The following is a 22,377-nucleotide window of genomic DNA, read 5'->3' as shown; positions in this document are numbered from 1 at the left end:
GTGTTAACAACAAGCAAGGTGATGGGCCAGTGTACACCGCACAGTCCTGGTCTCAGGTGCATCATGCCAGCCCCAGGCCCCTCAATAGAAAAGGCCATTCTCACGCTGGAGGGGCCCAGAGGCAGGCATCCTGTACAGAGGACTGGAGGGAGCCTAGTGGATGGACATGTCCTTCAAGGAATGGTTGAGAGGGCCAGGGATGTTTAGTCCAGAAAAAAGGAGACTAGGGTAGGGCAGAAGGGACAAGATTGCTTTCTTCAAAGCTGTCAGGTGGGCAACACATAGATATTTGATGTAGCTCATGAGGTAGCACTAGCACTTGGCCTTTTGATGAAAGTCTCAAGGGTCAACATTTTTGGCTTAACATAAAAAACTTTTTGACAAAGATAGTCAAAAGTGATAGTGAGCTTCCCAACACAGAAGTATTCAAGCAGAGGCTCTTGAATGCTGGAAAATGGATTTCTAAATTGGAGAGGGTAGTGGTGAGAGAAGGTAGGTATGGTTGATTCCCTGGCCACAAACTTGGTAGTAAAGACACCCCAAGAATTAGGGTCCCGATCTTTTGATCTAGGGAGGATCCTGGCTGCTAGCCTTTGCTGGTTTTTCCCAGCCCAGCCTCCCAGAGCTTTGAGTCTCCTTTTCTTTGCCCTCCCCACCCCAGGTCACCGGCAGGGCAGTGGCAAGCCGCAGAGCCCAGCCTCTTGGGCCCCTTGAGGAAAAGATGAAGGTGATCTTTGGGAAGAGGAGCTTGGCTGACTGTGGCGCCTGCCCCCTAGTGGTCACAGGGGAGAGTTGCTCATTTCAACTTCCCTGTCCATCTCCGCAACCCTCCAGTCCCCACCGCCACCCCTCACTATGTTCCAAACCAAATCTGGGCAGTCTGGTCAGGACACTCCTGACCAGGCTCGCCCTCACCCCCTGCCAGTCCTGAGTTCCTCTCACTTCCCTATTCCCAGGTCCTCTGTGGCCTCAGGAGAGCCTGAGGCCACTACTGCCCACCTCCTACTCCCTCCAGCAACCCTTGTCCTGTCCTCATTCCAGCTGCTGAGAGAGAGTCACGTGCCCTGCATCCTCCTAGGGTGGGAAAAGCTCTGCCCGGGAACCTGTGGTTGGTGCCCTGGAGCCCCACCCCCCTGGCCCCCGGAGAAGCAGGACCGGGTCAGATGGGTTAAAAGGCCAGGAACAGAGCGTCCTGGACGTTACCATTACCGGGAAGGGTGGGGCACGAGCTTGTTCTCTGCCCTCTCTGTGCCTCTCCGGAGGTTAGGGGTGAGAGCCCAGCAGAGATGAAGAGTCCAGGAGTGCTTTGCCCGGAGAGGCTGCTAAGTGTCAAGAAGTGGCCTGAGGGAGTGGAGCCAAGGCCACCCTCGGAGAGTCCAAGGCCTGGTGCTGAGCCTGGTGGGCAGGGGGGCTGGTTAGTGCCGGGTGGCAGTGAAAGGCGAGATGGTGGGCCTCCAGGCTTTGTGTGGGAGGGGTGTGCCTAAACTCCCCTGCCCCCACCCCTGCCCCCACCTGCCCACTCCCCTGGAGAATTGGAGGAATGAGAATACTTTCTCAAAGGCGGTAGTGGGATGGTGCCTGCAGGTCAATTCCTTTGGTGCTGGTGGTGGCCAGGCCGTAGGGGCACAAGATGATACCTGGGGGGCCCTGTCCCAGCCATTCCCTGCTCACCGCTGTACCACCATCTCAGTGCTGTGACATCAAGGCCCCAGGAGGCTGGAAACGAAGCTGCCCTCACAGTGGTTATTTCTGCCCTCACCTCCAGAGGTGGATCTGAGAGGAACAAGGAGGGTAGGCACTGCCATACAGTCCTCAGGAAGGTGGTGCCCATGACCACCTGACCCCACAGATGACCTTCAGAGGCCCTACCTGCCCAGCCCTGGCACCCTCCCTATGCCGGGGCAGACCTTTCACCCGTGTCCTCCACTAGCACCCTTCCTAGATGTGATACTGCTACCCGTCAGGGGCCTGGCCACCCTGGATCACCATGACCTTGAACAAGGCCCCAACTGCCAGTGCCAGCTCAGCTCCAGTGGTTGCCATGGCACCCTGGTACTTTTGCAGGCAAAAGGCAAACAGGCAGAGTCCACCTGGAAGGCAGCTGCTGCTGTTGTGGTTGCTACCACTAAGGGTACCAGGCACCTTCTGGGGGCCCTGGGAGTGCAGCCTGGGAAGCTGGGAGGGTGCCTCACTCACCTTCGAGCTTCCGTTCTCCCTCCCTCTGGCTTTCTGAGAAAGTGACATATTGGGTCCGGAAATCACCCTTGCCTGCTCTCAGGCACAGCAACCTCCCGCTCAACTCCCTTAACAGCTTGGGGCCAGTGAGGACCAAGGAAGAAGTCCTGAGCCCTTCCATTTGGGGTCTTACTGGTCCATCACCTGGATAGGCCAAGTTCTTGGAATCCACAGTCTAGTTCCCTCGAAGCTGTGCCCTCTCAGGGTCAACTTATTCTAGCAAGATGGTCAAAAGCAGAGGAGCTGTGAAACCACCAGCTCTGCCCAGGTCTACCCCAAATCAGCACCCCAGGCCTTGTGAGCCAGGTAAATGGAGGGCGTGGTGCAAAGTGTGCAGCCCAAAGGGACCCCAGAGAGGAGGGACTGGAGCACCGTGCCACCCCCCACTGCAGGAGAACTAGTCACACCATCCGAGTCAAACCCTACCAGTGGCACTCAGACACAGAGTGGTCCATAAATGGCCGTTTTAATGCAGAAAACCATGATAATTTACAAATGAATAATTTTATAGGCCAGAGCCAGAAAGGCCTGAGAGGCTGTGAGGGCAGAAAGGAGGCGGAGGCCATTGGGAGTCGGGGCAACAGCTCCTTCAGCACCTTCACGACCGATCCCACCCAGGCTCCTGCAGGCTGGGCAAGCCCCGGCGGTCCCTGGCCCCTGCCCTTTGACTCCCACTAGTCATTCCCCAGTGGGGAGACCGCGGGTCAACTTCAGGACAGAAGGTGGACATGGAGAGACTGTTCCTTGGAAGTGAGGGCCTGGAGGGCAAGGGAGGGAACAAGGCAGGAGGCTGCTGGCTATTGTCCAGCCACCCCACTCTTGGGTCCGTCCCCTCTGGCCAAGCCACAGCATGAAGCAGAGCCAGGCTTTGGTGGCCCATTCCCTTGCCTTCCCTCCCAGCAGGCGGCAGAGGTACAGAACACAAGCCTGGAGCAGAAAGGGCACTGGAGGAGAGCACATGTTCTCAGGCTGAGGTTTGGGAAGGGGTTATTTGATTGGATATGGTTTGGAGAAAGGGAGTAATCTCAGATGAGGTGGCTGCTGGGGGAGCCATCAAACCCAATTCTAGACCCCACCCCCCCAAGATATGTACATCCATCTGTCAGGGTTGGCAGGATGCTGGTTTGGGCTCAGCACCTCCCACATGGGGCATGCAGGGGTAGACAGGCTGGAGGCTCAGGGCCCTGGAGGTAGAAAGGAGCCCTCCCACCTTCCCCCTTCCCCAAGCCAGGAAGGTCAAAGACACATCTAAGGCAGCCCAGATGCCAGGATGGTCCGGGGCTGGGAATGCTGGCCTTTCCAGGGTGGTTGTGGTCTGAGCCCTGGCTGGCTGCAGGCACTCCCCACCACCCAGTCTGGCAAGGTGAAGAGGACCCCCAGAGCTGGGGCCTATCAGCCCCTCCAAACAAGAATGGTCACCAGAAGCATCACTGGGGGCTGGCGACAGGGGCAGAGACTTCTCCTGGGACACCCACCTGTCCCCTCGCCCACCTTGTCCAAAGGTGAAGACCCCAGAGCAGAATGGAGCCCTGGAGAACAGGTCTGGCCAGGCAGATGGGAGGGGAGGGATGGGAACGCTGGTCACTTTGGCATCTCCAAGGCCGACACTTGAGGCTTCACCTTGAAATACTGGTTGAATCGGATCACTGCATACCTGCCAGAAGACAGGAAAGGGAACTGGGGGTGAGAAGGGTAGCCAGGTGAGCCCTGCTGGGGGCACTCACACCATGAGGAAAGTTTCTCACCAGCTCAGCCCACCTAGGTCTGGGCAAATGGACCCTAGCCCAGGCTGGGGTTTTTTGTTTTGTTTTGTTTTCACTTCAACTATAATTTTATTTTTCTTCTTAGACTGGAGCAGCCCCTCCCCAAACATATTGGTTTGTTTGTTGAGTCTTTACAGCTCAGTGTGGTCAGTACGTTCACCTTGTTGAGCAACAGACCTCCAGGACTTTTTCATTCTGTAAAGCTGGACTCTAATCTCCCCCACACAGCAACTGCCCAGCCCCCAGCACCCATCATTCTACTTTCTGTTTCTATGGATTTGACTACTTTAGTTACCTCATCTAAGTGGGATCATATAGTATTTGTCTTTTTGTGACTGGCTTATTTCACTTAGTACAATGTCCTTAAGGTGCATCCGTGTTGTAGCATGTGACATAATTTCCTTCCTTTTTAAAGGAATAACATTCCCTTGTGTGTATAGACCACATTTTGTTTATCCATTCACCCATCAATGAACACTTGGGTTGCTTCCACCTCTTGGCTACTGTGAACAATGCTACTATGAACATGGTTGTGCAAATATCTGCTTGAGACCCTGCTTTCAATTCTTTTGGGCATATACCCAGCAGTGAGATTGCTGGATCGTACAGTAATTCTATGTTAACTCTTTGAGGAAGCACCGTATTGTTTCCCACAGAAGTTACACCATTTCACATTCCCAACAGCAGTGCGCAAGGGTTCCCATTTCTCCACCTCCTCACCAACACTTGTTATCTTCTGTTTATTCAAAAGTAGCCATCCTAATGGGGGTGAGGTAGATGTGATTGTGGGTTTGACTTGCATTTCTCTAATTTTTGTGAACACTTTAAAGCCAGCATCCTTTTCAGCTGAGGGTGGGTGGGCAGGACAAAGACAAAGAGACTGGACCAGAATGGAAGACAAAATGATTCCTGGTTTTAGGGACATGTGTATCTCGCACGACAGGGCCGCCTAAGTAGTCAATACTCAAGTACAGTCTCGGTACAGCCCCTAGTATATCACTAGGGGCCACTAAAGGAGCAGTGGGGTCTGATACCCCATGCAGGGAGGCAGCATAGTCAGCTAAACCACCAAGGGACCTCAGCCAGTCATCCCCCCCTCTGGAACTCTGGCCCCTCTGCTATAAAATGAGGTTTGGACTCATGATCTTTCAGACTAATTTCCAGCAATTCCCTTCAGCACCGGGCTCTGTGGGGAAGAGCACTGGCAGAAGAGCCGGGCAGTGAAGCAGATAGCAGGCTATAATAGGGAAAGAGGAATCAGGAGGCAGGGTGCAAGGGCTTCTGAGCACTTCCAGAGAGGGATTCTGGGCACATGCGCTTCCCCAGGCATCCCTGGAGCAGTGACCCGCCTCGCATGGGCTGGCTGGAATGCGGATGGTGAGCAGAGCAGGGGAATGGACCTGGACATTCTGTTTGGGGTGTCCTTTACCCCCACGTACTGGGCTCAAGGCTCTTCCGTTCCTCCACGCCCGCCCCCCCCCCCCCCACTGACTTTCAACTTGCTCCCTGCACTCACCTGAGGAAATTAAAGTCGATGGTGGAGAACTGGCTCTGGATGAGGGCCCAGAGTGCCCAGAAGAAGTGAGACGCCTGAAAACACATCAGAGAAGATCAGTGTAGTGAGCCCCCCAAACCTGTCATGGACCCCATAGCTGGAGGGACAGAGTCACTGTGGAAGACGCAGAACTAAGACACTGGCAGAGACACAGTGGGGTCTCCCCAGCACAGGTGGGAGATATTCCAGAGGTCAAGTCTCTGGATGGTATCTGGGGACTCCACTCCTCGAAAAAGGCAAGCAAAGTAGGTTCTACCGCCCTCAGGCTTAAGCAGACTTTCAGCTTGTTCCCCAGCCTAAGCCGGACCTGAACTCCAGCCCTGGCCGCTCCCCTACCCAGGAGAATCTTCAAGCCCAAGGTATCCAGGACAAGAGAAATCCCTAAGGCAGAGCTCAGGCCTGGTTGCCAGTGGAGGGGGTGGCACCCCATCTGCAGTGCCCTGGCCACATGGGCATCAGAGGTCCAGTCGCTGGAAGACCTCTAAAGTGACTTCTTTCACCCCTAACCCTCTCTTCTATCACAAGGTGGGTGAGGTTAGACAGTGAGTGTAGACATGAGCCGGGCTGCTGACCAAGGGGTCAACTGCCTCCCCAGAGCCAGACCCCCCGGGGCCCAGGCCACCCTAGGCTCAAGAAGCTGGAGCGCCGTGGTTCCTGTGCTCCAGCGACCCCAGGCCAGGGCCCCCACTCCTGTGGCTCTCCTGCCCCACCCCAAGTCCTGCTCACTCTGGGGTTGGCTCTATAGTACCTCCCCCCATTTTATTCTCTTTTCACGACTTAAAAGGAGCAGAGATCAATTAGCAAGTGGGAATGGTTACTAAAAATTTAGCAAGAGGAAGGCATAGGTGGAACAGTTAAGAGGAAGAACCTGAAAAAGAATCACTTGGTTGTACAGCAGAAATTAACATAACATTGTAAATCAACTATACTTCAATAAGTATTTTTAAAAAAAGGAAGAACCTGATAAGAATCAGTTTTACACCAATGAGGAAAATAGAATAGGCAATTTAAAATTACAGATAATTAAAGATTTTATTTAAGTTCTCTGATGTATTGTGAAATTCAGGGCAGCTGACTTGTCTTCTTGCTTATGCATGGCTGATATTAGTAAGACTAGTTAGCAATCCCCTTGGTGCATACCAGTGGAGACCTGGCATGAACCATGTACCTCGGATAATCAGCACTCAAAATCAAGAACTGACAGTACAGTAATTTGAGAAGGAAGAGCCTGATGGGAAAGGCTTACATAGAGTTCTGAGTGAGTCAGTGGAGATAGTTAACAAGGAGGATTAGAACTGACATTCTCTATCTTCTCCAAAGACAAAAAAAAACAACAACACAAAACTTAAGGGACGTATTTAACTGTAGCATGAAAGGCTAAGGTTAGACACTAGAAAGAACTTGTCCAAATGAGAGACTTGCTAAAATAGGAAGCTGGGATCTTTCTTGGAAGTCGTTCTCTAGGAAGGAGAGAACCTGGACTTGATGGAATGGGAGGAAAGCAGGAAATAGGGTGTCAGTATTAAGAGGATGCCCAAGATGGCTCTTCCCAGACCCCCCCTCTAGGTTGGGGTTCAGGAGCATATTATGGGACTCCCCCAGGACCTCACCCCTGACCCTGGGCTCTGCTTCCTCCTCCACCACAAGGCTGTGAGAAGGTAGGAGCTGGGGGTGGGCCCTGAGTCCCTCCCCCCAGCTCTCCTTCCCCCACCCCTTCCAGTCACAAGCACTCACCAGGGCAAACTTGTTGACTTGCACATAGAGCCTCTCCACCTCCCTGGGGGTCACAGCCATCCCTTTCTGTGCCTGCAGGTAGTAGCGCAGCCACTGCAGCTGGGTCTCCCGCGCTGGGTACCGGCAGTAATCGACCTCATTCACACCTGATGGGGAGGCAGCCGCACAGAAGTTGCTGGGAGATGGGCCTACCTGGGGGTCTCCTCCAGCTCAGTAGGTGTTCCCTGATCCCCTCAAAACCTCCATCTCCTGTGTCCTGTGGGGCTGTGCAAAGAATGCAGCTTCTTTGACCACCAAACTCTAATGTGTGGAGGGTCGACCCCCATCCCAGCTGGGGGCACTGCTTTCAGTGGGCTGAGCTGGAGGAAAGCACAGAGAGAGGCAGACTCGTTGAGGGGCAAGGCACAGTCCTGGAAGTGATGGGGACCCCCTAAGACAGCACCAGTGTATCCCTGAGCCCTACACAAAACCACGGCACATTGGAGGCGCTGGGTCAAAGCCCTGAATCAGGAGCCTAGTTGTCTTAGATCTGATGCTAACCTCCAGTTAACTTCGGGCAAGCCCTTTCCTTTCACTGGCCAAAATCTCATTTGTAAAGCAAGGGCTGGACGTAGTGCACCTCAAATACTGCTTCCTGAACCCGTGTTGAGGTGGTTAACCTAAAAACATCGCCTGGAGTGCTTGGCGAAAATACAGATTGCCAGGCACCCACCCATGTCCAGCTCTCCAGATGATTCGGAAACACAGCCAGGCTTGGAACCCCTAAGATAAATGGCCTTGACTCCTTCTAGTCCCACCCTTCCTTGAGTCCTCAAACTGCCAGCCCCGTACGCACCAGCCACATCTTGGGCATGATGGCAGAGAGCCTAGATTCAGAGCTGGTACAGAAAGAAACAGTTTATTAACGACAGGACCAGGACTGGGCCACCTTGTCTGGTCTCTTCCTCCCTCTTCTTTTCTTCCTATCTTTCCCAAGCTTCCCTTATGTCCCTGGAGAAACACACTCAGTCTTCTGGGCCCCCAAGAGTATGGCTGGAGAACAAGGTCCTGGCACAGATGTAGACACTAAGGCCCAGATAGAAGAAAGCTGTTCAAGGTCACACAGCCAGTTAGAGGCTGGTTCTTAGCTCCCAGGTTCCTCCTCCTTCATTCTCAACTTGGAAGCAGGATGCAATCTGCCCCCTTGGAGAAATTCCAGCTGGACTGGGTGAGAAGGACTTAAAATGCTTAAAAATTATCCCTTTTGGAAAGGCCAGTGGGTCTGGCAGCTGAGCAGTCACAGGCCCAGTGCCGTGCGGGTGCCAGCCTCTGCTCCAGGCCACACCCCACAGCTCAGCTGCTCTGCCCAGCTGAGGCCCCATCTGTCCCTTGGGTTCCTAGATGCAGCTGGTGGCCACCCTGGGGAGTCATACCTTCAGGTACAAGCAGTGCTTGACAGCCCTGGTCACCTGGGGTTCCAGAAGGGAGAGGGTTGGCCTGTATTGGCCTGGGGAGTGCCTCAGGCTGGCCCAGGTGCCGGCTCTACAGTTGGTCTGGGCGTGCCTCACCTATCCTAAGCCGTAGGGACTGGCCACATCACGCCGAGCACCCCACACTGCTAGCCTGGGGATGTCCCTCCAGCCCCAGTGTCCACCTCCATCCACCAGTTGCCTCTTTAGCCCCATCGAATTGTTTAACAATTAAGCCCTCGAGCTGGAAAAACCTGCCCTGCTTCCTTTACACAAATGATCCTATTGTACACACCCACCTTTATGGAAGGATGGCCTACGCCAGGACACACCCCAAATCCAACCTCTTCCATGGCCGCTCCAGCCTCCCTCGGAGGCAGAAAAGCTCCCCTGCCTGACATCAGCAGTAAATACCAACGTGGAGCTTAGTATGTGCCACACTGGTGTGTGTATCGCATATCAATACTATGAAGTAGGCACTATTATCATCTCCATTTTACAGAGGCACAGAGAAGGTAAGTAACCTGCCCCAAGCGTCACGCAGCTAGTAAGCAATAAAGCCAGGATGTGAAGTAGGGGAGTCAAGTTGCAAAGTACACACTTTTAACTAGTTCCACCATGATTAATCTCATCAGGCCACCAGGCAAATAGCTACTTGCAGCTTGTTCTGCCCCTTATCTGCCTGCAGGGCCCCTATTTACGACTGCACGGGTTGACTGGGCATAAAGGAGCTTGGACAGGGGGTGAGTGGAGGCTGACATCAAGCTGAGCTGGGCCAGCTGGCGTGGGCTGTGTCTGCCCAGCGGAAGGAAGGGGTCTCTTTAGAATTCACATGCCAAGCCGAATGTCCTCAGGGATCCTACAGAGGGCACATTTTCCTAATTTGTACCAAAGTGCCATATGGGCTAGCAGGGGCTTGCTCTGTGTATGTGGGTCTGCCCCGGCCCGACCCCCCCCACCCCATGAGACCTGGAGCTTCCTCAAGGCAGGCTGTGCCTGGTCCCTCCCTCAAGCTGTGATATCTTGAGGACAGGGGTGTCCACCCTCCATTCCCCATGCACAGAACCCCCTCCAACCCTTCCCATGGACCTGGCCCTCCATCACAAGGAGGATATAGGCCAAAGAGTAATGCCCTTCTCACCTGCAAACTCATTGAAATGGTTGCCAATGTCAAAAGCTTGGTAGTTATAGCCGGCATATTCATAGTCAATGAACCGTACATGACCTGTGAGGTAGAGGAAAGGCAGTGAGGGTTGGCCCCAGATCTGGATATAGGGCTTGATCAAGCTTTCACAGACCTCAGGAATGCACCCACTGACTCTCACCGGCCTCTGCAGCAACCCAGCCTAACCCAACTTCTCAGTGGCAACTTTCTTCTAAGTTGCTTCCTTCCATCTTTCCACCTGTCTGTCTGCCCTTTCCCCAGCTCCAGCTGTCCCTCTCACGCAGCTGGGTCCTCAGACTCTCCCCAACTAAAGACATCTGTCCTCAGCATGGCTGAGGACCAGAAAATAAAGCCAAGTACTCCATGGGGGTGAAGCTATCATCAGGAACACAGGGAAGGCTCAGAGCAGCCAAGACGTCCTCGTTGTCAGGGGAATGGCTCCACAAACCATGATTTTGAGTTCTTTCTTGGCAAAGATTTTTCTAAGTAGGAATTTGTTTCTTTTTCATTTCTCTCCTACAAATTAACTTGAGACCTACACCAGAAGGTCTCACTTTGCTTGTCCAAGTACCAGCCTGAGGAGGAGAACCCCAACGCCAGCTGATCCAGCAGCCTGAGCCCTGCTGCTGCCTGGCCAGGGCCGGGGAAGCCGTACCTTTGGTGCTGTCGTAGATGATGTTCTTACAGAGCAGGTCATTGTGGCAAAACACCACGGGGGAGTCCAACTGGGGCAGGTGCTCCTTCAGCCAGGCCAGCTCCTGCTCCAACACCTCGACCTCAGGGACATCTGCAGAAAGGCTGGGCAGTGGCAAGAAAGGTGGCCGGTGGAGGGAGGGCTGACGGCAGACAGGCACATGCTTGCCCTCAAAAGCCCTGGGCTCTGGCCCCATCACTACCTCTTATTGCAGAGGGACCTTGGACAAATGGCTGACCTTTCAGACCCTCACTTTTGTCACTTGTAAAATGGCCTTTCCTGTCCTTCTGACTTCCTGTGGTTATTCTAAGGAGCTGATTAAAACGTGGGCATAAAAGCATTTTGCAAAGCATAAAAGTCCCTGACCGAACAATGTCCTGATACTTCGTGAAAGGGAGAGGGAAATAAGGATGGAGGCACAAGGAGGTGTCAGGGGAGGGAGAATGAATGTCCAAACTCAATTATTCCAGAAAGAACAAGGGCAGCAGGGGAGGGATGCAAACAGACCTGCTCTTGGGATGTGCGGAACACTTCCTAGGGGGAGGTGAAGCTCTCTAAAACAAGACCCCAGAGCTCCTCCAGTGGAAGAGTGACAGTGCCCTGGCAGTGGCGGCAGCACTGGCGCCCTCTTGAGGAGACAGAGGGACGTTCCTGTGTGTCTCCCTCCTGCTCTGGTGGCTGGCGTCATGGTTGGAAAGGACTAGAGATCATCTAGACTAGCTTCCCATCGCACAGCGAGACCACTCAGGTCTACAGAAGAAAGCAGAACAAATTGCTTCTTGGGCCCACTCCTCCAAGGCCAAGGGCATACGAGGGCCTTTCAATTGAAAAGCACTTGCTCTGTTGCGGCTCAATAACTCACCTCTTCCCCCTTGAACTATGGGTGTGTTTCCCTGCCCCGGCCCCCTGCTTGTGTAGGAACAAAGATGCATGAAGGCCACCTGTCCCTCGGCCCACCCCATCCTGTGGCCCACGGCAGGCATTTCTGCTAAAAGTACATGTTGAGGAATGACTGAACAGGTCAGTCAGTGATGTTCTCAGAGGTCATGGGGAAGTTGGTGAGGGTGCACTGTGCTCCAATGCTCTGAACTTTGCTCCCAGGAAGCACACAGTTCTTTGTGTACTGAAAAACCAAATAGTTAGCAGAGCCCTTAAAACCCTAGCCTCCCTCCTCCCCTCCACCCATTGGTGGTTCCGGGCTTTTATCTCCATTCACATGACTCCTGTTTGCTTTCTTGTCCAGGGCAGTGAGGGTACATGCGGGAGGATGTGAATGAGACACGTCCTCTCTGACCCTCCCGCAGGACGCCCCATTGCCCCGTCACCCAGCCCAGAAGCCAGAATACAGGGAAGAGTAGTCAGCGACTAAGGCATCCCCATGTTCCCCTGGAAAAGGATGAGCAGCAGGCTCCCTCCAGGCTCTGAGAAGGTCAAAGCTAAAGAGGATCTTAGGTCTCCAGTCTAACCCCATGGGGAATCGGAGGCTCAGGGGAGGGCAGAGACTTCCTCCCGCCTCCAGATGTGTCTTACACAGCTGGATACTCTACTCCCTCACCTAAGGAAAGCAGTCCTCAGCCTATCCAAGAATCTAAAATCAAGCTGAGCCTCTGAACTGAGGGGGCCTCAGTGCCCCTCAGGGGCTCTGCACAGGCCACTCTGAGTCTAGGGGTCTATTAGGGATGGGATGGGGGAGGCCTCCCCTCACCCTCATTGGAATTTATCTGTGTTGACAGGTCTGCATAAGATACATTTTAATCTGGGCTTTTCTTAAGAAGCTACCTTTTCCTTTAAGATTCTTTTTTTCCCCCTTGGACTGAGACCATCCAAAGATAAGAATTAGGAGGCTTCCTTTGGTTTGCCCAGGTCTTAGCCTGAAAAACATGTCTTTGACATCCAAGATGCCTGCTGCCCAGGCCCTGACCTCTGTCTGACCCCTACCCTACCCACCCCAAGGCCACACAGCTGGTTACTGTGGGAACAGTCCAGGCCTTCTACCTCCCTGGGCAGCCCTGCTTCCCTCCCCTGAGCGCTTGAAACGTCACCAGCTTTGCTACCTTCAGCCCTGACATCACTCGACTCTCTCAAGGCTGTGGGGATGGCAGAATAGTAACCACCACTGCATCACAGAAACTTCCACATCCCAGGTGAAGGGGCTGGGGGCCCTCCTCAGGGAAGCCTGGGGGTTCCCCTGAAGGGACTGCTGCCTGGCAAGTGTCCACTCGGCATTCAGGATCCGGGCGGGGGAGGGGGAGGAAGTACCTTCTCCCCACAGGGAAAGGACTTTCTAAGTGTTCAAACTTACTGACTCATCACCTTTGCCCTCATACCAATCAACCCATCCAAAGCTCCTCTTGATGCCCCTTAAGCAGTTATCAACCCCACCTTCCCCAGCCACGCTGGGCTCCTCCATGTCCCACCCAACACCAAGACTATCAAATCTGTTTCCACAAGATCTGACTCATCCCCCTATTCTCCATCCCTCCATGAAGCTTCCCTAGGGCAATGTTCCTCAGAGCATGGTTCCTTGATCACCTGCCTCAGAATCACCTGGGGAGCCTGTCAAAATGCAGATTCCTAGGGTCTAATGCAAGACCTCCCAATCAATCTCCAGGGTTAGGCTCGGAATCTGTACTTAGCAAGCACACAGGGGAATCTCATGCTCCAATTTGGGAACCCTAGTCCTAGATGTTGCCCACTGAATCACAAGACTCCCCCAGCTGGCCTCCCTGACTCGAAGCCCCCAACTCCCACCCAAATCTGTCCTTTACAATGAACCCCTGGCTCCAACACCTTCACAATGACTCTCCACTGCCTGATAAATTAACCTGGGCTCCTTAACCTGGCACTGAAGGCCCCTCACAGTCTAGCTCCAACTCACCTCTGCAGCCGCATCTCCCACGACCCATCCCCAATCCCTTCTGAAGATCTGCTCCAGCCAGGCCCTCATCTACTCAGCATCCACAAGCAAGCTGTGCTCATGCTGTCTCCTCCAGCCGGAGGCCTCCCTTCTCATCTCTGCCATACTACCTCTGCCAAGAAGACCTTCCCTGGTGCTCCCACCCCTGTATACATCACGCATACTGCATAGCTAGGTCCTATTTACACGGACTGTTTCTAAGCTCCTTGAGGGCAGGGCCCATGTCACCTTCAAGTTTTTTGCTGTTTTAAATCCCAATCAATCAGTATTTGTGAAATGAAGGACTGACTAAATCAGGGTTATTAGGCAATGACTGGAGCTCAAGTGCTTCACCCCATCCGAGTGATTGCTCATCGCTGCCCTGCTTGCGGCAGGTTAGACAGTTTAAGGCAGACATCATCCCCTCAAGAGGCTCAATTTAAGCAAATTGATTTGCCTAAGGTCAAAGGTGAGACAAGAGAAAAGGAAGTTGGCCAGCTCTTCCTCAGGGCACACTCCCCTCCCAACAAGGTCACACCCCGAGGTTACACAGTGACAGTACAGTCAAAAGAAGCTGCAGTAACAAGGGTCATGCCCGAGCATCAGGCCTTGACTCTAGTCCTTGAATTGCCACTGATCAGTATAACCTTGGGCAAGTCCCATCCTTCCTCTGGGCCTCAGTTTTTCCATCTGTCAAACGAAAGTGGTGGGCTGGATGATCAGAGGGTCTTGCTCTCCATGTGCTGTTCTAGTCCTAAGGGGGGAAGCAGTCCTTGTCCCAGAGCCATTTGACATAGAAGGTCTGAACAAAGGCCGTCCTAGACAAGTAGTCTCAAAGCGGTGCTTAATAATCTCTGAGAGGGAGGATCTAGATAAAGTCATGTGTGCGTGCATGTGACAGAGACACACAATCGGGATGGCTAATTATTACCATCTTAGAGGGAGAAGGAGATACCCTTCCTCCAAACCTCTTCTGTGCCCTGCTCCCACAAACATTTGGAGAAGAGTGATGTTCAGCCCCAGTGGGGAACATGGAGGAATCGGAGACCCACTATGGCCTTTTCTGGGGGAGGCAGGGATGATGACCTCAATCTTTTCTCCGTGCCACCATCCTTTTCTCAGCGCTCAAGGGTATGCTGGGGAGTCAGGCATCTGAAGGCCAGAAGGACTCTCAGGCTGCCGGCGAGAGCATAAGGATAGGTCCAGGGAACTGCGTCTTACCTGGGGAAAGGCAATGTCAGGATGGGTAGAGTGCGCCCCTCCCTGGGAAGAGCAGTGAGGAAGCAGCGAGCTGTCAGCTTGAACAAGGTGAGGAACCGGGGCCCCAGAGCCATGTGGGGACAAGAGGTGCCCAGGCAAGTAGCAGGAATCTTGGAAGTCCAAGGGCTTGTCAGCTGATAAGCTGAGTTCTTCTGACTGACTCTGAACTCAGCCCCACCCCATTCTCAAGAAGGTCGGTCCCTCCCTTCTCATTGCTCAGAAGCCAGCTCAGGTAGAAAGGGCCCTGTGTGGAAACAGAAGCCCTGCCTCTGACTAGCCCTGTGACACTGGGCAAAGCTTAGTCTCTGAGCTCAGTATCCTTCAAGTGAAATGGGGAGATGCTGACCCTAGTCCCCGCCACAACCAGAAAACTGAAGAAGAAATAAGCACATAGGTATAAAACTGCGGAAACAAGTTCCTGAGATTTCGTCAATCAGCCCAACTCTGCTTGGAGACAGAGGCTCAGGAATCAGGACTGAAGCCACTAAACCTTCTGTCAGGGCGGGCTGGGGAAGGGAGGTCATATTAAGGCAGCAGAGACAGTGGTAGCCTTGAACCCTCTCAGATCTTTGTACCTGGGGTTGATCTCGTTCTTCACAAGGGTGAAGTAATTGTGCATCTTGTGCCAGAGGATGGGCTTGGGCAGGCTGCCGTTGGCGTGGATGGTGTGAATCTTTGCCATTTCTAAGGCAATTAGCCTACAGCAGAAAACAGGAAGAGTAGAGTATGAGTGTGGGGCAGGCCCTCCCCAGCTCAGCCACTCCTGAGCATAAAGAAATGGCCCTACAAGGTCCATTGGGGCCAAGTGTAGGACTATTACAAATCTGTTAGGAGCTCTTGGTCCTGCAGAAGGAAGGTCTCAGCAGAAGATGTGAAAATGAGATAAGGCCTTCAGCTCAGCAGCTCCCCTTCCAGAACCAGAGCCGGGGGAACTTCAGGGAGCGAAAGGGCACAGCAGTGGGCCGTTGGCCACAGGTCAGTGACCCTGCCCCACCCCAAGGTTGAGTGCCTACAGCAACCCCTGAGGACAGAGGGGTCACCTGGGGAGGGGGGCAGAACCCCTCCCACCCCCCACCCCAGCCCCGCCCCCTTGGACTCAGACCCACGCCCTCAGGGGGAGGTAAATGCAGGGCACCAAGGAATCAGGGGGTGGTAATGCCACGCAGGGAAGAAATGCTTGTCTCTTATCAGCCTGGCCAAGGTGGGGAGGGAAGCAGGCTGGCCCAGGGCAGCCCCTTCCTCTGCGGCAGGGAGTTGATGCTGGCGGCTGGGTGCCAAGGACGCAAAACAAACCAGCGTTCTATTTTCAAGTTCTCCTGTGGACATTATCCAAGGTCCCGGGAGAGAAGGAGGGGGCGGTGGGGAGAGGAGAAAGCAGAGCTGGGGAAGGTTGCTGGGAGAGGGCGGGGGTGGATGGAGGACTGACCGGGCAGAGAGGGAAGGCCTTGATAAGGACCCCAGCGTCTGAGGCCCTGTGTCCCAGCTGGGCTCCCCCAGTCCTCTGCCTGCTCTCCCTTCTGGAGCCCCACCCCCCACTCAGCTGCCAAGCCTCCAGCATTCAAGCTTCCTTCGCCTCTGCCTGTTGCTCGAATAATAATCACTGGGAAAGACAACAAAGGCATTGGCTGTCTGAAACCTTGTTACTGAGCTGTTCCAGGGACACCCCCTCCCCTGGCCGGGTCCTTGGAAGGGACAGCCATCGCCCAACAGGATAGCAGGGCAGACTAGGGGCTCCTCCAGAAGCCCCCAAGTCTCCCACCTCCTAAAGGGTGGAGGGGGCAGGGGGCGTGGCAGCGACCGAGTGGGTGAGAGATGAAGGCTGTGCTTTCAGAGGCGAGAGGCCCTGGGGCAGGAGGGTGCCCGCCAGGGCTTGGGCAAGGCAGGGAAGCAGCCCCTGAGACCCGGGGTTCCCCTACCCAAAGGAAGATTCGGAAAAGAGCCTAAACAGAGTGTTTCCTTGAATATCAATAGGGCTGTTGTCTGGAATAGCAATGAAAGTAACCTCAACAGTCAGCGTTTTTATGCTGCAAAGCCTCGGCAGGAGGCGGAAGTCTGGAGGTGAGGTTCAGGGGTACCTGGGGCGGTGGCTCCTGAGGCCTCTTCCTCCCTGCCTTTCCCTCAGAGATCCACCTTCATCCCAGAAGGATAATGGTCTATCCTGGGAAAATCATCAAGGAAGGGTCTACCTCCCATACTTATCCCAATTTCTGGCTCTCCCCCAAATGTAAAGTTCTTATTATCAAACCTAAATCCATCTTCAATCTTCCTGACAATGGTAATTGTTTCCATGAAAGAATGAGTGACAGCATCAGATTCCCAGAGGTAGCGGGAGACTGGGAGTGGTGAGGACCTGACAATATCTGAGCTTTTTGGCACAAGACTGAGGGAGAGCTGGGAGGGGTACTGTGGGAGAAGTCAGGACAGAGTTCCCCCGGCCCCGCTCTGACCTCACATCTCTAGCTGGGTGCATTTTGAACTATCACCTGGAGCCTGAGGAGACCCTCGCACAGGGCTGCATGTCCCACCCCCACCCCAGATACACACACATACAGCTACAACATACAACTGCACGTGAATATCCTGAGGCTCAACCAGCCCGAGAGGCAGTGCTCTCAGATTTCCTTCTTCTAAGTCCCTAGAGGGCCTGCTAGGGGTTCACTGCAAATAGGGCCAGGCGCACTAGCTTGAGGTCAGCTGGGTAGCAGGTGACAGCTAAGAAGCTTCTTGGTCTACTCCCTGCGTGGGCTTTCCTGTTTCCCTTCAAGATTTGAAAGGCTCCTTCCCCTTAGGTGGGACAGGACAGATCCCAAGGGTCTCAAGCAGACCCCCATGCTGTTGTTCCCGGTGTCAGGGGTAAATTTCGGTTTGCCTCAAGCCTCACTACAGTCTGAGTGCCCTGCACATGGGCGTGGCATTGTGGGGAGGAAGAAGGATCCTGCCTGACATCCCTGCTTAGCATGGTCAGAGGAGAGCATAATATGGGCTCTTCTTTGGTTCTCCCCCTTCCAGACCCCCAACAGTGGCATCCACAGGGCTTAAAGGTTAAGTCCAGTTCCTGGGTCCTACACATCCAGGTGCTTAATAGGAGCAGCTCCCTGGGGGCCATGGGTCCTTGTCAGCCTCTGGAAGGAAGCCTCAGCAGTTCCCCAAACCTGGGCTCCTACCTTGTCAGGAAGCCCAGAAGGAGCTCAGACTGGGGTGGGGAGGCATCTCTCTGGGTTGGTACAACCACACTCACCCTGGATAAGGCCCATTTTCCAGGAATGCCTGAGCCCTCGGCAGGAGGGGAGGAGCAGGAAACCCTGAGCACTCTGGGGATTTCACTTCCAAGGCTCCGAGATGTTTCCAGGTCAGACTTGGGATGGGTGGAGGACTGAGGCATGGGCCAGGAGGCAGATCCCCCTTTGGTCCCATGTTCACCAAAATTCTCACTTGCCTCCCCAAGAACACATCCTTTCAGCAGACCCCACTGAAAATCTACACAAAACTATAGCTCCTCTCCGCAGAGCAAGGCACATAAACACACACACATTTTTCATGCAATTTCAGGTAGCTCACAGATCTTAAGAGTCTCTTTCATGGACGCCACTCCACCAGGGAAGCTGGCCAACGATTTCAAAGCCCAAGGCCTGTGGAATCATGGAGATGAATGACACGCTGGGCACCCTCCTCACCTGAAGAGCCGGGGCTCACGGATGTGCTCTGGCCCCAGGGCCATGCCCCTCATGTACTCGTAGCACAGCCCATTCTGGAAGGTGCAGTAGAGTTTGGGGGCGCAGCCATGTGCTCGCAGCAGCTGGAAGTTCCTGACCTCACTCTCCCGGTCCACCAGCAGCTCCGTCCGCTCCCCGTACACCCGGACCAGCACACAGTCCCGCATGTCCTCCTCCACGTAGCAGGCCACCAGCTTGTTGGTAATGCCATCAGTGAAGCGCTGGCATGGGGGAGAGGGCAGCGCAGGGACGTGTGGGGCAGGGACTCTGCTCTTGCCCCGTGGTGACCCAGCTCCAGCACAGGGTGCTCGTTTGAATGCTGAGCACAATCGCACAGAACCCCCGTGCTTTAGCCCTCTCACTTAGTAAAGAGCTCAGCACTGCTCCTAACCCTCCACCCTCTCCCAATGCTTGAGGTAGACCAGAGAGTTCAAGAAAAAAATGGCAGCTTGGGCTCAGCCCAGGCATGCCTCTCCTGGGTCTGCCTCTAGTGGATGGGATTTGGCGGTGGAGGAATTTTCACACCACTTACCTCCCCCCCACACTTTTCAGTCTCCCATCAGGCCCTGAAAGAAACCTCCATGGACCAGGATGCGGCAGAGGGCGGGGGGTCACCTAGGATGGGTACAGCCTGACCCAACTTGCCTCTCACCACCTGCCAGGCAGAGGGCTCCTTGCTGTCCCTCTTGCCCCACGCAGCGGCAGAGGTACAGGAGGGTACTGAGGTTGGCACCCACCCCAGGGTCAGGTGGTCAGAGCTCCTTAGGGCCAGAAGAGACAGAGACAGTAGATCCTGGGCAGGTTCTCTGGGTAGGGTGACAAGGAGGAATGAACCATGGAATTTATGGGGCACAGTGTGAGAGAGCTGGAAGGGGCCTTAGGGGACATTCGAAGTAATAAAAGGTGGGGAAACTGAGGCCCAGAGAGGGGAGGGACTGGAAGACAGCATGTTAGGCCAGTGCTGGAATTAACCTCAGGCCTGCTTGATGCCCTGACGGTTTTACACCAAAGTTGTCTTTTATTTTGAAAATGTTACCCACTCACCCCTCCCCCAAAAGGGGTCTGTCAACCTTCACACATGGTCCTGAACCTCACCTTTCCCCACCCAGAAGGCCCACCAGCATGGAGTCCCTACCACTCCAGTACAAGCTGCAGGTGCCCACTCAGGGCAGCATCCTCCACAGGCAGCTCCCAGAGGGAATGGGACAGCTCAAGACTCTTTACAGAGGAGGCAGGTCTGCTGGGAAGTCAGCCTGAGGCTCCTCAGGGGGAGGCTCTGCCCACGTCTGTGTCCCTGCCAATGTGCCCAGCAGAGCGAGGAGGTGCCCTGTGTAGGGGGAGCTGAGGCAGAGCTAGGGGCGATGGTGAGGCTTTCCATGCAGCTCAGGGCTCGGGGCTAGCTGGAATTCCTCAGGGACCAGCAGGAGCAGCTCGGAGCCCGGAGGCTTTGCTCCCACTACGGGGTGTGTGAGTGTGGGGGGTGCCCTTAAAAGTTCCTGCCTCCGCAGGCTTCAGAGCCGGATGGCTACTTGCTTCTGGGCAGCGAGGGGCACCGGCGCACAGCGACAGGGGGTGGGGCCCGCACGCACAACGTGCTGACAGTGGGCAGGTGGATCTCCCGCGTGCCCGAGAGCCCCAGGAGGAGGGGTGTGTGTGGAGGGCCGAGGGAGGCGGGAGCCTAGCTTTGCTTAGGGACCAAAATAGATGGAGAAAGAAATACATACGCAAACCACCATTTCAACCCTCTTCTGGGCAGCAGCCGCGCACCCCTGGGACCGACACCCGGAAGGATGCACGAACACACGTCCACGCATCCCCGTTCCAGCCCCGGCGGGGCCCCATCCCCTGCCCCACGCCCGCTCGGCTACCTTGGTCCGAACTTGCTGGGGCTTCCAATGCGGCCGCAGCTCCCGGATGAGGCGCAGGGCGCCGGGGAGGATGTCGTCCTGGTCCACGGATATGCCGAAGCACGGGACGGCGGCGGCCCTCGGGGGGCCCGGCGGTTCCCGGCAGCCCGCGCCGGCCGCAGCCTTCTCCTCCATGCCCCATGAGCACTGCGGGCAAGGCGCCTGCCTCCTCAGGTAAAAGGGCGAGCACGGCAGGGGAGTCGAAGGGGGCACAGCCATTCCCTGCAGCCCCACCCCCTCGGAGCCGCCGCGCGGACGCTAGCCCCCGCGGGGGGGCCCGGCGCGGGAGTGGGAGTGGTAGAGGAGGGGCCAGGGGAAGTCCATGACTCAGGAGCCAGCAGCCCGCTTCAATCGCCGCCTCGCAGCCGGGCGCCCGAAGCCGACCCGGGAACGCCGGGGCCCGCCGCGATTGTGACATCACGGGCCGCGGGGCGGGGGCCGCGGGAACGCCCCCACCCCACCCCGCCCCGGCCCGCTGGCCGCGGGGGTGCGCTGCCTGCCACCGCGGGCGGCCGCGGCCACAGTTACCTGGAGAGCCTGGTGGGGTGACGCCCCCGGAGAGGCCGTGACGCAGGGGGCGGGGCCGGGGTAGGCCCGGTGGGCCCGCCCCCACCCGGGTCTCAGGCCCGGTAGCCCCCGGTTCGCTCCCCCCGCTTCCGTGGCAGCGAAGTGGCCTCCTCCTTCCCACCTTGGCTGGGGCCGCTCTCCCTGTGTAACCTGGGGCAGGGCCGGGGGAAGCCTCTTCCCGCCCCCCACTGCATCCTGGAGTGTGGAGATTCCGCTGCTCCCAAGAGGTCAGCTTAGGCTAGACCACCTGTCCCCCAGCTTCCTGCCCCCCAATCCCTGGACTCCTGGAAGAGGCTCCGCGGGAAAAGGCCTTTTCCGATGGCAAGGGGACTTTGGGGGATGCATTTTGGGGGTGGGTGTGCCAATGGGGACCTCACTAGTCACCTGGCCACGTGGGAGAGCTCTCACTGCACCACCCAGAAAAGTGCCTATTTCCCCACATTGCCCCTTTCACCTATTCAGGAACCTCTCAACCACAAGCCTCCTGTCCTGACTGCTGTCCAGAATCCAGCTCTGCCCAGTGGAACTTCTGTGATGATGGACATGTCCTATATCTGTTCTGTCCAGTGCAGTGGCCACCAGCCACATGTGACTATCCATCAATTGAAATGCGGCTAGTGTGACATTTAATTTAATTTTATGTTTAATGTAAATAGCCATATATGGCTGTCTTATTGAACAGGGTAGGAGATGATTGGGGGGCCTGCCTACTTAAGGTCATGGGGCCCCAGTATGTTGAGCTGGAAACGACACTGACTCCAACCCTTCCTGCAAACAGTGAGGAAATAAAGCTAAGCAGGCAAGAAAACTCAGAGAATTGTGCTCTTGGCTCTGCACTGGGATGCTGGCAGATGTGGGAATGCTGCCCTAGAGAGGCCCTGGTGTTCTATACAATTCCAAGAGCCTGTAATTCTAGAGGTATGAGCTTTGCTGGGGCCTGGGTGGGCCACTCAGTGCCTCACCCTCTTCAGTCAAAAGAAGGGTGAGCAGCTGTCATGAAGAGGGACAGTGTCAGTGGCTTCATTCAGGTAGATGCTGCCTCTCATTCCCCAAGCTACACATCTCCTGCAGATTGTCCAAGGGGTCAGAGTGGGAGAAGACATCAGCCTGAGTCCCAAGTCTTGTGAGACGGAGGACGGCAGTGCATACATCTGTGTGCTTGTGCACCTGGCCCCATACCAGGGTGGGTGAAGCTCTGAACCTGTGAAGGTACAACTGTATGTGGTAAGGTGGGAAGCCCCCAGACCTGAGTCAGATGGGCAGCCTTCTAGTCTGGATTTTTCACACTTCACTGAGCACTCTTGGCCAAATGCTTTCATTCTCTGAGCCTCAGTTTCTCCACATGTAAAAAAGGAGCATCGGTCGGATCTCTGGTGTTCTACGTTTTTAGGTGTTGGTGCCTTAGACTGCATGGGTAAATGGCTATGTGGGGCGGGGGGT

At 55.2% G+C, this 22,377-nt stretch overlaps 1 protein-coding gene and 1 long non-coding RNA gene across 2 annotated transcripts; one reads left to right on the top strand and one right to left on the bottom strand.

Moving 5' to 3' along the window:
* Window positions 1-2,685: 2,685 nt before the first annotated feature.
* Window positions 2,686-20,838, bottom strand: ETNK2 (ethanolamine kinase 2). The gene is made up of 8 exons (XM_061185504.1): window positions 20,332-20,838; window positions 18,425-18,684; window positions 15,326-15,448; window positions 10,556-10,698; window positions 9,877-9,960; window positions 7,288-7,433; window positions 5,515-5,588; window positions 2,686-3,889 (listed from the first exon to the last, which is right to left on the bottom strand). The coding sequence occupies exons 1-8, from the start codon at window positions 20,587-20,589 to the stop codon at window positions 3,817-3,819; spliced, it is 1,161 nt and encodes a 386-aa protein (XP_061041487.1). The 5' UTR covers window positions 20,590-20,838; the 3' UTR covers window positions 2,686-3,816.
* On the top strand, window positions 19,875-21,556 carry LOC133087839 (uncharacterized). Its single transcript, XR_009700452.1, has 3 exons — window positions 19,875-19,926; window positions 20,220-20,544; window positions 21,400-21,556. It is a non-coding gene; the product is annotated as an uncharacterized LOC133087839 (long non-coding RNA).
* The last annotated feature ends 821 nt before the right edge of the window (window positions 21,557-22,377 follow it).

This window comes from Eubalaena glacialis, chromosome 3 (assembly GCF_028564815.1).
Source record: "Eubalaena glacialis isolate mEubGla1 chromosome 3, mEubGla1.1.hap2.+ XY, whole genome shotgun sequence".
In the NCBI taxonomy this organism is placed as follows: domain Eukaryota; kingdom Metazoa; phylum Chordata; class Mammalia; order Artiodactyla; family Balaenidae; genus Eubalaena; species Eubalaena glacialis.
This window is presented reverse-complemented; position numbering and strand designations above follow the sequence as displayed.